The following is a 14214-nucleotide window of genomic DNA, read 5'->3' on the forward strand; positions in this document are numbered from 1 at the left end:
AAGCTGCAGGATGAAGGATGGCTCAGCAGGAGCATAGAGCGCCGCCTGACAGCAAGACAACGACACAAAACTTCGTCACCAGTGTCTTAAAGTTCCCATTTTATGCTTTTTCTGGTTTTATATGCTCTTTAGTGTGTTTTCCAAGTGTCCTGTGCATGTTTAGGCACATCTATGTGCAAAAATTCAAAGTCCGCGGAAACGCGGCTTCTCCTACCTCCTCCTGTTAGCTGTAGCATTAGCTGCATGTAACGCTTGGTTCTAGACCCCCTCGATAAAAATTTGTCAGTGCAGCGTCATTGTCAGTGTGAGATCACTGATCTAAGCCCATTGGCTTGTTGTGGCAAGCCCTGCAGCCCAATTTCCGAGACACTGACCAATAACGACAGAGCGGATCAGCAGACCAATCAGAGCAGACTTGGCCCACGTGGGGTCTAACAGTGTGGGCTCAGCAGAGTGTAGCTGACGGACTCAGAGCGCAGAGGGAGCAAGGAGGAGCAGTACAGGAAAACAGACACTTTTTTCGGACTTTAGCTATTGTGAACGTACAAAAGTAGGTACATAGATTAAATATACGAACCCCAGAAAGGGCAGAATATGGGCTCTTTAAGATATTTTAGAACTAGTTATTGTTAAAGGAGAAGAGTTTTATTTTCATCTCTACTTTTTAATTCAGACAGTGTCACTGGTTATTGATCTTGGATGTGGTGATAAGGAGAAGGTGGAAAGTGTACTTTTCTACTTCCTTGCATGTTACTTCCCATACTTGTCCTCGTATATACAGTAGATACAGTATGTATATTTGAATGGAACTTTCATTTCTTGACTTTTCCATATTCATGGGACAAAAAAAGCATGCAATTAATCACGATTAGAAAAAATGAAAACATACATTTTAGACCTTAATTATCATGATGACAGCCCTATAGTTTAAACTGACACATTGTCAGATTAAATATAAAAATAAGACATCCACCGTTCAGTAGGAACCTTTGGCGCTTTAGTTTGCAGATATCAAGATCACTTTCAAACAATTATTTGAATTCTAATGATAATTCTTATACTAATGATTAAAACACGATCTATATTTAGTTCTGGTTCTATTTAAAAGTCAATAGTGAAAAAAAAGGTGATTGATTTTTAAACTAACAGTTTTTTTCTTTTCAAACATATTTATAGATGATTAAAAGATGAACTATTGGACTATATTTAGAAAAAACAGTTTCTATTTTAACAGCGACAGACACTTTATTGAGCGTCATCCTTGATTAAAGCCGACCTGACACAAAAGGAGAACAGATACGGATCTGTAAATTCAAAAACAGCAGCAGGCAACGTTTTCCTCTGAATGAAATGAGGAGCTTCAAAATGAAATGTAATCTATTTTTATCTGCACAGAGTATTTTTAGCAGCAGCGGGACTGGCTCCGTGCAGGGCTCACTTGCACTGATTTAATATTTATCAGTCAGAACGAGGACTGCTCAGCCGAAAAATACGCTTGTTGTTGTTGTTGCTGTTGTTTTTGAGCCTGATATAGTGGCTGTTATATAATCGACACATGGATCAGTCATGAATATGAGGCGAACTCACACGAACAGAACAGGACTGTAGGAGTGTGTCTGATGAGCTCTCTGCTGCCTGACGTTTTCTTAAAGAGTAACTACAAACCTCTGTACATGTGTATTAAGATGTGTTGGTGGCCAATTTGGGTCCTAATCTCATTTTAGTAAACATTTTTCTATTGGCTGATCTGGAGGCAGGTGACATATGTGGTTTACTCATAATACCCTACGAAAACAATGTCAGCCACTCAGCAAACTGTGGGGAGTCAAGTGGATTGAGATAATTTCTCGGGTTGATTATAACTGAAGTGTAAGTGGTTTGCCTTGAAATATGGCAATTGTAAAACGCCAAAACAGGTTTGTTTGTTTGACAATGTTAGAGGCATAACATTCAAATCTTCCAGGAGGAAGCGTCTACCAAACAGAGATGTCCCCCACCCTGTGCTCGGACACAGCTTTCTCAGCAACTCGCTGCCTGTTCTAACAGTTCAAACTCACATGGCTTCTGGACCGCCATGGTCGTGGTCTACAGGAGACTCTGGAAGAGAGACTTCAAATGACATTTCTGACGCAAAAGTGTCATTGCTGCTTCTCGAGTCGTCACTCGCGGATAAATAACCTAGCTAAAATGGCTATAAAGTTTGTGTGCTGCATAGAGTGGGAGTGCCTCAAACTAACAGCTGTAGTTATGTCTTCGATCCTCTCTGTTCTCACATGCAGAGATTTATTTTGAATAGTGGAGATAAGACGTCGGGCGCTTGTTTTCCTAGACACCCAATATTGAGCAGTTTCTTGTTTTCAGTTGATCAGAAGTTGCAGTTAAACTCCTGCACACTGTCTTAATTGCATAAAAAACATTGGCAACATTTCAGTACTGGACCATTGCGAACATCTTTGTGCAATTTAGACTGTTCTGATGAAATTCTGATGACTTCACTCCTCTTCACTGCACCCGTCTTATGAAATAGATGTAGTCTTTATAATGCCATTAATCAAGACTGATCATTCTTTCCATTCAGACACACAATAACCTACAGGTAGCTGTCTATACATTTTTACCTGAAACAGGTGGGTTACCTCTCTCTCTCTCTCTCTCTCTCTCTCTCTCTCTCTCTCTCTCTCTCTCTCTCTCTCTCTCTCTCTCTCTCTCTCTCTCTCTCTCTCTCTCTCTCTCTCTCTCTCTCTCTCTCTCTCTCTCTCTCTCTCTCTCTCTCTCTCTCTCTCTCTCTCTCTCTCTCTCTCTGTATTACACTCTGTCTCTTCTCCCCCTCTGCTCCGTTTGTTATGGAGGAAGCAGGCCCGGCTGAGATGGATCGCTGCACAAACAAATGTTTGTTCTGCCCTTCGCACACCCCAGAGACACACTCTCACGCAAACACACGCCCACACACACACACACACACACACAGCTGTCTACCCAGCGAGTGTGTTTGTGTGTGTATGTGTGTGTGTATTGACAGGTTAATGCAGGCGTTGCTGTGTGTTTTATTTCTTCTTATTTTTACAGTTTCTCTTTGTTTTGTTTTATTAACGACGATTTATGCTTCTGTGTTTGTCTTATTTATTTTTATTGTTTTCTATTTATTGTTGTGCAGTTTTAGTGTGTGTGAGAGTGTGTGTGTGTGTGTCTGAGCCCGCATAAAGACTTTGTGTTGCTTTTTTATTATTATTACCATAAAATGATGACAGTTTGTGTCTGTGAACGTGAGAAACATCAGTGAACATCCAGACAGACAGAGAGAGAGAATGAATGAATGAAAGAAAGTGTGTGTGTGTGTGTGTGTGTGTGTGTGTGTGTGTGTGTGTGTGTGTGTGTGTGTGTGTGTGTGTGTGTGTGTGTGTGTGTGTGTGTGTGTGTGTGTGTGTGTGTGTGTGTGTGTGTGTGTGTGTGTGTGTGTGTGTGTGTGTGTGCGCGCACCAGCTGTCCACCAGTTACTGCTCTTTCACTGGGAGGAATGGGAGTACAGAGGGATGAAGGCGTAAGTGGGGAAAGATAGATAGATAGATAGAAAATAAAGTGATTAACAAAAATGAAGAGATGAAGGAAAGACGGATGCCAGAAAAGACTAAGTGATCGAGGGGCTGAAGGTACTGTCAATCAACACAGTGGGGTCAGAGGTCAGGAGGAGGGGGCGGGACTACAAGCCTCAAAACACAGAGGAGGAGAGGATCGCCACGCTTCTGATTATCTCTCTATCCCTTTAATTTTATTCCTGCATCCTTCCATCAACTTTTTGGCAGAGGTAAAGTAGGAAGAAAAAGAAGAGGAAGGAGAAAGAAGATGATGAAGGAGAAAAAGAAAGAGAGAGAGAAAGAAAAGGTTGCTGTGGCGACAGATGAGGTTTAATGAGAGATGGATGGATGAAGGGATGAAAGGATGGAAGGAAAGGGTCACATTATTTATTCAGAGGTGGAGGAGAGGAGGGAGGAAGGGGGGATTAAGACCGAAATCTGCCACCTGAACCACGCACTCACACACAAACACACACACACACACACACACACACACACAGAGTCCCTGAGGGCGCGGGCGGCGGGTGTGAAAGGCTGTTAATTGTCGCCAACACGACTTTAATCAGATTTCAGCCTCCGCCCCCATCACACACACACACACGCACACACAAAGGAGCACACGCACTGCCTTGTCCCATGGGAAGTGTGTGTGTGTGTGTGTGTGTGTGTGTGTGTGTGTGTGTGTGTGTAAATCAAGTTTTGGCGTGGAGGTGTGGTCATTAGCGCCAAGTCCCATATGCTGCCCGCCGACTGCTGAGGGAGAACCCCTGGGACACACACACACACACACACACGCAATCTAGATTAACTCAGACACACACACATTGACAGACAGCACACACGCACACACACAATCGGACAGCAACATAAAATAAGTACAAACTAACATTTTAGAAATAAACACTTCAAGGAGAGAACTACCCATGTGATAAATAAGGTGTGAAAAAACAAATACATGACACGTGCAAGCACTCAATAACAAACAACCTAACACTGAAACACACACAGTGATACACACATATAGAAACACTAAATAAAGAGGGACAAACACAGACACTATGGACCATAAACAAGCGAGGGGTAAACATAAACAAATGTACTTCATGTAGTTTTAATATTTACGTCTATAGAAGTGGAATGCCTTTGATAAGGATAATACAAAGACCTCATCTGGCAAATGTGAGTTCATTTCCTGTAATTCCTGTAACAGAATACTATTTTAAATTAAAGGTAATATATGGAAGTAAACTTTTTTATTTGATTTAACAGTCAGTTTTTTTTTTTTTACCACAGGTCTACTTCTCTTAAAGAGCCCATATTCTGCCCTTTCTGGGGTTCGTATATTTAATCTATGTATCTACTTTTGTACGTTCACAATAGCTAAAGTCCGAAAAAAGTGTCTGTTTTCATGAACTGCTCCTCCTTGCTCCCTCTACGCTCTGAGTCTGTCAGCTACACTCTGTTGAGCCCACACTGTTAGACCCCACGTGGGCCAAGTCTGCTCTGATTGGTCTGCCGATCCGCTCTGTCGTTGGGCTGCAGGGCTTGCCACAACGAGCCAATGGGCTTAGATCAGTGATCTCACACTGACAATGACGCCGCACTGACAAATTTTTATCGAGGGAGGCTAGAACCGAGCGTTACATGCAGCTAATGCTACAGCTAACAGGAGGACGTAGGAGAAGCTGCGTTTCCGCGGACTTTGAATTTTTGCACATAGATGTGCCTAAACATGCACAGGACACTTGGAAAACACACTAAAGAGCATATAAAACCAGAAAAAGCATAATATGGGACCTTTAAGACAACTATAGACGTCTTTAAACATGTGGCACTGAGTCATATCACAAGTTAGACATTATGATGTTGTGGTCCTTGTTGAATGTTAATTGAATACCCCTGGTATAAGAAAATAACATAATTTGTCTGATATACATACTACAGCACAAACACAGACAGGAGCTTTAGTTCAGTGACTGAATTAGCTGAGGTGACAGCTGTAGGCTCCCACCTGTCACTCAAAGAGGCCACACCTCTAATTATATATCACTTTTCAGCATTTATATAATATAAACAGGTGAGTTGTAGAAAAATTAGGTTCAACTGTCATGAAGAGAGAAATAAGAGTTATAGACACCAAAACTGTAAACATGTGTATTTCTGATGTAAAGTTGGACTTTTTAATATGGGGCTCTATGGGGACTGACTCACTACAGGAGAGGACCTATAGTGGACAATAGAGGAACTGCAGTTTTTAAAATCTTGCGTTTTTACCACTTGTTCATTGACGTGTGTACACACAATTATGAAAAAATAAACAGCTTAATCTCAAATACACAGACACACTATCTCTCTCCTGTCCAACCCTTTCTTGCTCGCCCCCTCCTACATCAGCGCTTTAATGAAGCCATATATCTAACCCCTTTCTTCATCCCTACATCTCTATTAAAACCTCATTTTGTCCTTCACATCTATCAATCACTCACTACATCTCCTTCCTTCCTCCCCTCCCTTATTGCTTTAGTTTCCTTTTTTCCTCTCCTCTTTCCTCTCCTTTCTTGTTTTCTCCATAATTTGGGTATTCCTCCTCTCCTGCTCCCTTCTTCTTTACCCTGTTACCCCTCCATCTCGTCCTTTCTTATTCTTCTTTCTTATCCACTTACCTCCTTGTCTCTCTGCCTTCTCTTGATACTCCCTTTTTCCTTTCTCTCCTCTCCTTCTACTCCTTCTTCCCTTCCTCAACAACTTCTTTATCTATACTCCTTTCCTTTTTTCCTAAACTCCCTCCATCTATTTCTTTCCTTTCTATCTTTCATTCACTCATTTCCACTGTCCTCTCTTTTTCTTTGTTTCTTCCACTTCTTCCTTTGAGTCCTTCTTCCTTGTCCCCTTGATCACTACATATAATTCCTCTTTCCTTATCAATTTCCTCCCTTTTTTCTCCACTTTCTCTCTTTCTTCTCTTCCTCCTCATAACTCCACCATCCCCTTTGTTTCCTTCCCTCCACTTGTGTTTCCTTTATTCCTTCCCTCCTCTAATTGTTTTCTCCTTTTTCCTCCTTAGCTCACATCTTCTTGTCTTCTTTATTTCCTCATTTCCCTCCTTTAACTCCTCAATAATTTATTCTCCTTCTACCCTTCCATCCATCAATCCCTGTTTCCTCCTCTCCTCTCTCATTACCTTACCTCCTCCCTCCCTCCATCCTTCCTCTCCTTATCCCCTCCTTACCACTGTCCACTGTCATTAACTCTCTTTCCCTCATCACATTTGGCCTCAGGCAACAAATATGGCAGTCACACTTCCTCACCATTAACTAACACACACACACACACACACTCACACACACACACCCACACACACCCCCCCACACAAACACACACACACCCACATACTGGTGTCCCCTGTTGCTGTTTCCTTAAGGAGACAAGGTCCTACAGCTCGTTTAATCTCCCCTCAGCTTCCTGTAATGCCTCTTTCCTTTCCTCCTTTCCTTCCCCATCTCTTCCCCCTTGCAACTTTACTGCACCCTGTCACCCTCTCTCTCTCTCTCTCTCTCTCTTTGTATCTCAATAACTCCTGTGCTCTCTCGCCCTGAATAATATTACACGACTCTTCCTCATTGTCTCTCACTCTCTGTGCTCCAGAAAAAAGTGCATTAATGTGTGTGTGTGTGAAGGGGTGTGTGTGTGTGTGTGTGGGGGGGGGGGGGGGTGGGGGTGGGGGGGGTGTAGGTTTGGAAGGGGGGTGGTGGTGTTTGAATGAGTGGTTTCCAAGGCAACGGAGCCACACTGCCGCAGTGAATGGGAAGGGGAGGAGGAGAGTGTGAAGAGAGTTGAGGGAGTGAGAATGAGAATGAAGCAGGCCTGCGTGTGTGTGTGTGTGTGTGTGTGTGTGTGTGTGTGTGTGTGTGTGTGTGTGCAGCTGACAAACTTGACTCCGGCAGTCAAGAGAGTGAGCGCATTAACCAACGAAGAAGAAGGAGCAAGGAGGGGAAGAAGTGAGAGTGTGTGTGTTTGTGTGTGTGTGTGTGTGTGTGTGTGTGTGTGCGTCTACAGTATGAATGTCAAGAGCAATGCTGCAGCGCCGAGGGCAGAGAGAGAGAGAGACACACACACACACACACACACACACACACACACACACACACACACACACACACACACACACACACACACACACACACACACACACACACACACACACACACACACACACACACACACACACACACGGCAATATATTGTGAATGAAGTGCAGAGCGACATCATGTGTTCAGCTACAAATGGTGATGTTTTCAGTTTACGAGATAGAAATAAATGTGTGTGTGTGTGTGTGTGTTTGTGTGTTTGTGTTTGTGTGTGTAGTTCTTTGCACTTATTGCCAGAGAATCGTAGTGAAAACACTCAAAAAGAAGGTCATGATACGTTTAGTTTACCCTTCCAAAAAAGATCATTTTGGTTACATGATCCTGTTTAAAACTGTCAGAGTATCAATCTTATTAGTGACTTAGTGACATTGGATTGAGTCTTTTGCATCACGACACTAACACACTCTGTGTTTGACGACATTTCAACCAACTTCACTCATGAACTCTTGACTCGTTCAAGAGTCTAGACTCTGATGTTTGGGTTCACTTTGCAGCTACTACTATTATGGAAATTTGAGAATTTTTGTGAAAAAAAAAAAAAAAAAAAACCTTTCTGTCTGAAAAGATTATGTCTGAATTAAAGAAAATCAGTACTTTAGTGGTGGTGCAGTATTCAATCTACAAAGTTTTAAACAAACGTTTTAGCGAACAAAAACATATATTATTGTATATACTGTATATATTACACTTTTAGAAATTCTTGGTTTAATTATATGCCACATCATCAAATGTTAGGGCTACAATTATCCTGAGACTGGATGAAACTAAAACACAGAAACCCTGCATTTTGTGTGTGTGTGTGTGTGTGTGTGTGTGTGTGTGTGTGTGTGTGTGTGTGTGTGTTATTGTGAGCGTGTGACTGTGTGTGATGGAGCTACTACTTCCTCTGACTGTGTTAGGACCTCAGCATCAATTTAACCTACCGCTGCTCCTGCTCCTACTGTGTCTCACACACACACACACACACACACACACACACACACACACACACACACACACACACACACACACACACACACACACACACACACACACACACACACACACACACACACACACACACACACACACACACACACACACACACACACACAGTGTAAAATGGCCAAAGGCTCTTCCATCTCTCTGCGTGCGTCCTGAAACCGCCTATTTCAGTCGTGATGCGCTGCAGGAAATGGATTTAGAAAAGCACACATATACACACACAAGCGCGCGCACACACACACACACACACAAACACACACACACACCACACACATGAGAGACAGGTTAACGGTGAGAGAGATTTGTGATGCACAGTGTTCAATAATGTAGGAGGTGTCAGAGTGTTTCGCAGGAAAAAAGGCTGAAAGCTTGACTCTCTTTCTCTCTTACCCCTCCTCATGATCTGACCTGCAGCTCCCCCCTTTGGCAGGGGAGGAAACTACAGCCGCAGGACAAACTTCACAGATCCAATCCAGAGCACAAAACTTGAAGCAAAACATTGCATTAACAACTACTTGTGATCTCAAGGGGTATACCTACCTATCTTTCTCGAGATTAATTTTTTAGATCATGCCAGATTTAGCTGTGATGTCTTTATATGTCTTGTTACCTCCAACATATGAAGATGATGTCTGTGCTGAGGTGAAGATCAGGTGTAAATGTTATGTTATTGGAACAACAGCGCTGCAAGCTAAAGCTAGCATAGTTGTGATAGAGGCACAACAGAAAATCAGGCTGTGTCCGAAAACACTCACTACATAGTGTATACATAGTGAATAGAGTGACTATAAAATTGTTTTATTTAAAATTCAAGATTGTTATCTTCTGAGACTTTAAATTGATTCATAACTTCCAAAAATCGTTTTGGGGGGCTAATCAGACACAAGTGCTAAGTGCTAAGGCTCGCTCTTTAACTCAGTAAAATGCCAGATGGCGCAAAAAGAAATTCAGCCAGTCTCACAGATGACTGGAGTAGATCCAGTAGTGTACTAATTAAAAAAATAGACTTTGAATCCATGAATCCATTAAAACCAGAATCGTTTTAGATCAAAAATAGATTATGAATCGAATCGTGACCCCAAGAATCGAAATCGAATCGTGAGACACCCAAAGATTCCCAGCCCTAATAGTGAATATTTGAATTTTTGCCATTGGGTGTAGGAATTCTGAGTGTCCACTCATTAAATCCCACAACACACTGTGAAAAATAGTGTACAACCCATAATTACTATCCAAGCAATATACTGTATACCATCATGCCTTGCGGTTTAAATCTTGTTTTTTTGGTGGTTTGACTTCTCTCAGACGGACAAGAGGAACTACCGGCGTGAACACAAAACACAAAAAAAGTTCATATTTGGAGACTGTTACTATTTTATGATAACCTAAAAGCTGTTTTAATAAACAGTAAAAGATTTTCCACAGAGTAACGTTAGTTTATCGTCATGATGAAGACAGGCACAAGACCAGAGTCTGGAAGCACAAATAAATTAGTTTTGATGCATTTTAGTTTGGCAACAAAAACTGACGTCACAGTCTGCGGCCGGCGAGTGAGATCACTATATAGTCCACTACATATAACTCCCTATATAGTGAGTAGGGAGTAGGGAATGAGTGTATGACTTTTGGCACAACCTAGGCAGTTTGATTAGCATTCGCATAATCTAACATGCTAACAATAGCCAATGTAAAATAGCTCCACAGCGATAAGTGTCCTGAGTTTTGTCAGGTGACATTTGATGAAAGATGTTCAGTTTAATTCTAACGACCGAAACAGAGGACTGAACGAGAGCTGTGGTTTCAAGGTTTGTTGAGAGATTGATCCAGTGATAGCCTCAGACTGTATCATGATATCAAAACACAAATATTAAATGACGGGGAATAACATATTGTGACAGAGTTTTCACGAACCAAGAGTGAGAAACTCTAACCTCTGGTAAACATAAACAGACATAAAGAACAAAAAGCGTGGTGGATAGTTGAGATTATTTGCTTGAATTGTTTCGAATTTTGGTTCAAAGGATTGAAACTTGAAGAGAAACTAAATTTTATGTTGATTGGCTGTTAGTTCGGCTCACTTCACTTTTCAGGTTGCCTGCCACAAACACAATTCAGTGTGAAGTATGTCGATATAAAGAGACGTTTTCTTAACCTGGTACACACACACACACACACACACACACACACACACACACACACACACACTGGTGGTGCTGGAGTGATCCGGCTGCTCTTTGCGTCTTAAAGCATGTATTATTGATTGGAACAAGCAGCGGTGAAGTCGAGCGCGGCGCTACAGCTTTGTTCAAGGGCATAGCTGCAAGCTAGCCACTTTGCAGACTGACAGGAGAGAGAGAGAGGGGGGCGAGAGACAGAGAAAGATGGGGAGGTGTTTGCTCGTGTGTGTTTGAGTTTCATATTGTAAACCTGCTCGCTCTTTCTTCTGACGTTGTGTTCTGTGTCCGACACCCTGCAGGACCGATCGACAAATCAATCCCTGACCTGCATGTTGACACACACAGGCCAGAGAAAATGTGTGTGTGTGTGTGTGTGTGTGTGTGTGAGAGAGAGAGAGAGAGAGAGAGTGAGAGTGAGAGTGAGAGAGAGAGAGAGAGAGAGAGAGAGAGAGAGAGAGAGAGAGAGATCCTATTCAGACTTTTGCTGAGTGTAATGCAGTTGTGTAAAGTTGACTTTTCATGTCACAGCGTGTCCTCCAGCAACAAACTCAGCATCGTATTACCGTAATTGCAGTAATGTGCCTCCTGAAACAGCTTCGCTAGTGATGTAAGTGTTTTCTACAATCTACTGTTCCATTTATCAGACGCTTTTCACATTACCCATCAGAACTTCCCGGAGTTGTAAGAGATGTCTTCAAACTGCTTCTTTGCTCCAACAAAAAGTCCAAAAAAAACCCCCAAAAATTGAATTCACATCATTGATAAATAAATTCAGAAAGTAATTAAAGGCCCCAAAAATGTAGATGAATTAGCCTGAAATATTTGAGTTTGGTTTTCCTCTTTGTTCAACTTATTGATCATTATTTAAATAGTATTGTTTGCAGCGCTATCTGAACCAGTAATGGCAGTTAACGTGTCCTAAAAGCTGTACTACTTGACAGTTAAGAAATTTATAGCAGATCCTGACTATATATGAGGAAATATATCCTTTGTCATACTGATCCATTTTTAAGCCTGATTTAAGGTGCAATTAACCATTATTTGTTTTGGACTTTTTTTTTTACATTGAATTGTTTTTTTCTTTGAATGTGCTGACTTGTGATGTTCCCAGATGACTAGTTTCCAAGTTGGTTAGACAAAAAACCTTAACTTCATCCTCTGCCTGAAACAGTGCGTTTCAGCTGCTGTCTCTTTAAGGCCCCCCTCCCCACAGGACCACTTTATTTCTATTCCAGGTCAAAAATTATCCTTCAGTTGCGCCGGACAGCCTAGTGGTTATGTCACGCCCCCATGTAGAAGGTTATAGTCCCTATCACAGCAGCCGTGGGTTCGAGTCCGACCTCAGCCCTTTGCTGAATACCATCCCACTCTCTCCCCCCAACATTTCCCGTCTCTCTTTAGCGCTCCAATCCTATAAAGGCAAAAATGGCTCAAAAAGACTGAAAATAAAATCCTTCAGATGGAATTTCAGTTATTTGTGTATCGTGTGTATTTTCCTCTCTCCGGTTAGTGTGTGCATCATTCTCCAGTTCACACAGCAGGATATTCTCCAGCAGTTAAAATGTAGCTGTAAACTGATGCAGTGAGGATCAAAGCTCCACCAGACCCTTCAAAACAAACCATTTCTTCCTCCTCCCACTCATATAAGGCCTACAACTCCCAGCATGTGTTTAATCTCAGGACGCCCTACAAACAGGCACAATTCCAAGTGTTTGTGAGTGTATGTGTGTGTTCTGACCAGAGTTCAGCAGCTCCTGCTCCATCACTCCGCAGCCCAGCACCTCCATCCAGTCTCCCTGGAAACGCACCTCCATCTCAAAGGAGGGATGAGTGAAGGGGAAGTAACAGTCGACCCACCGGATCTCCAGATCTGAGGAGGGGGAGAGGAGGGAGAGGATGGTGTGCAGGAGTGAGTTTTATAGCTAACAGTGAAATAAAACTATTCAACCCTTCTCCTTGGATATTTCGGCGCTCTCACCTTCTCCGAACAGGTGTGTGACGAGTCTGGTCAGAGTGTGTTTCAGGTCGAATTCCACCAGCTTGACGGCCTCCAGAGTGTGGGCCTCCTGTTTGTTTGGCGTCCGCCGACCTCCCCGCTCAAACAGAGACAGCTCCTCGCCGTTCTGCACCTTCGAAAACAGCTGGAAGAGAAATGTGAAACGTCTAACACATTACGCCACAGAAATATCGGAGAAATGTCAAAGAGTCCGGGCAGAAACTGTGCTATTGCTTAAATGTGGTGGTGGAACATCATGTCACACTGTGCAAGAGTGAAGCATTAAGACGCACAAGCAAATCTCATGATTTACGAGCTCTCACTTCATAACTTAAATCCGGAGGGTGCACTGACTGTTGTCGATAAAGTTTTCTTTAGAAAACTGCCACAGACAGAAGTTGACAGCAGATCAATGTGTATTTCAGTTTTCTTATTTGCCTGGCTTAAATACTAACACCATCAAAAGAGCTCTAGCTCTCTCTCACACATATTCACACATACAAATATTCCCTGTCAACTGGACAGTTGGAGGTCTGCAAAAAAAAAAAAAAAAACTTGGAGCTAGTTGATGTGCTCTCACTGTGCAAGTGTGTGCAGTCATATGACCAACATTTTAGACATGCCAGAAATGTATCTGACTGGTCATGAGCAGCTGATCGGGCTGTTGGCCGGACCCAAAAGCTTGATTTAAAACCACATTGTTAAAAAACACGACAAAGCAAGGGTCAGACATTTGCAGAAGTGGTCTGTTATCCACTAACAACATAATGTAGATTGCTGTGACCAATCTGTGCTGTCTGATTATCACTTATAACAGCACAGACATGAAAATTAAAGAAATGTTGTCATTTTACCTCGTGGTTGGAGAAGAGTCGGACTCCCTCCATTTGGTGGAAGACCGGGTAGTGACTGGTGTCGATCTCATCCCGTCTGTAAACGTCTCCGGCCAATAAGAAAGCATCCAGGCCGGACCTCACCAGCTCCCTCTGGTGGGCAGATGTGTGAGCGCGAAGCATCGTTTTTCTGTTAATCAAAACCAACATCAGGGACACATTTCTGCAGACACAGACAAGCTTCATGACTCTGGACATCTCTACAGATGTATTGTGCGTTGTTGCAGCATGGCTCACCTGTTCAGGTAGTAGTTATCTCCTCGTTTCCTGCTGGGGTGGTCGGGCGGGATCAGTAAGCTGTCAATCAAAGAATAAAACGGTCCATTAATCGTCATTAATGAACCCCAAACTCTGACATTTATGGGTCAATAAAGACTTCCAGACATCCTGAGCACGCCTCACTGACTTATCAAATTTAAGCTTTTTTTCCAATCTTCACAAATT

At 42.5% G+C, this 14214-nt stretch overlaps 1 protein-coding gene across 3 annotated transcripts in view; it reads right to left on the minus strand.

Annotated features, from left to right (window-relative positions):
* Window positions 1-14214, minus strand: part of fars2 (phenylalanyl-tRNA synthetase 2, mitochondrial) — a 111292-nt gene that overhangs the window by 66820 nt on the left and 30258 nt on the right. For all 3 annotated transcript variants that reach the window (XM_065949066.1, XM_065949067.1, XM_065949068.1), the window contains 4 exons: window positions 14008-14067; window positions 13732-13900; window positions 12860-13022; window positions 12620-12751 (listed from right to left, as the gene is read on the minus strand). In XM_065949066.1, the coding sequence (XP_065805138.1) occupies window positions 12620-12751; window positions 12860-13022; window positions 13732-13900; window positions 14008-14067 (524 nt within the window). The remainder of the gene's footprint in view (window positions 1-12619; window positions 12752-12859; window positions 13023-13731; window positions 13901-14007; window positions 14068-14214) is intronic.

The sequence above is a fragment of the Labrus bergylta genome, chromosome 20 (assembly GCF_963930695.1).
Source record: "Labrus bergylta chromosome 20, fLabBer1.1, whole genome shotgun sequence".
NCBI lineage: Eukaryota > Metazoa > Chordata > Actinopteri > Labriformes > Labridae > Labrus > Labrus bergylta.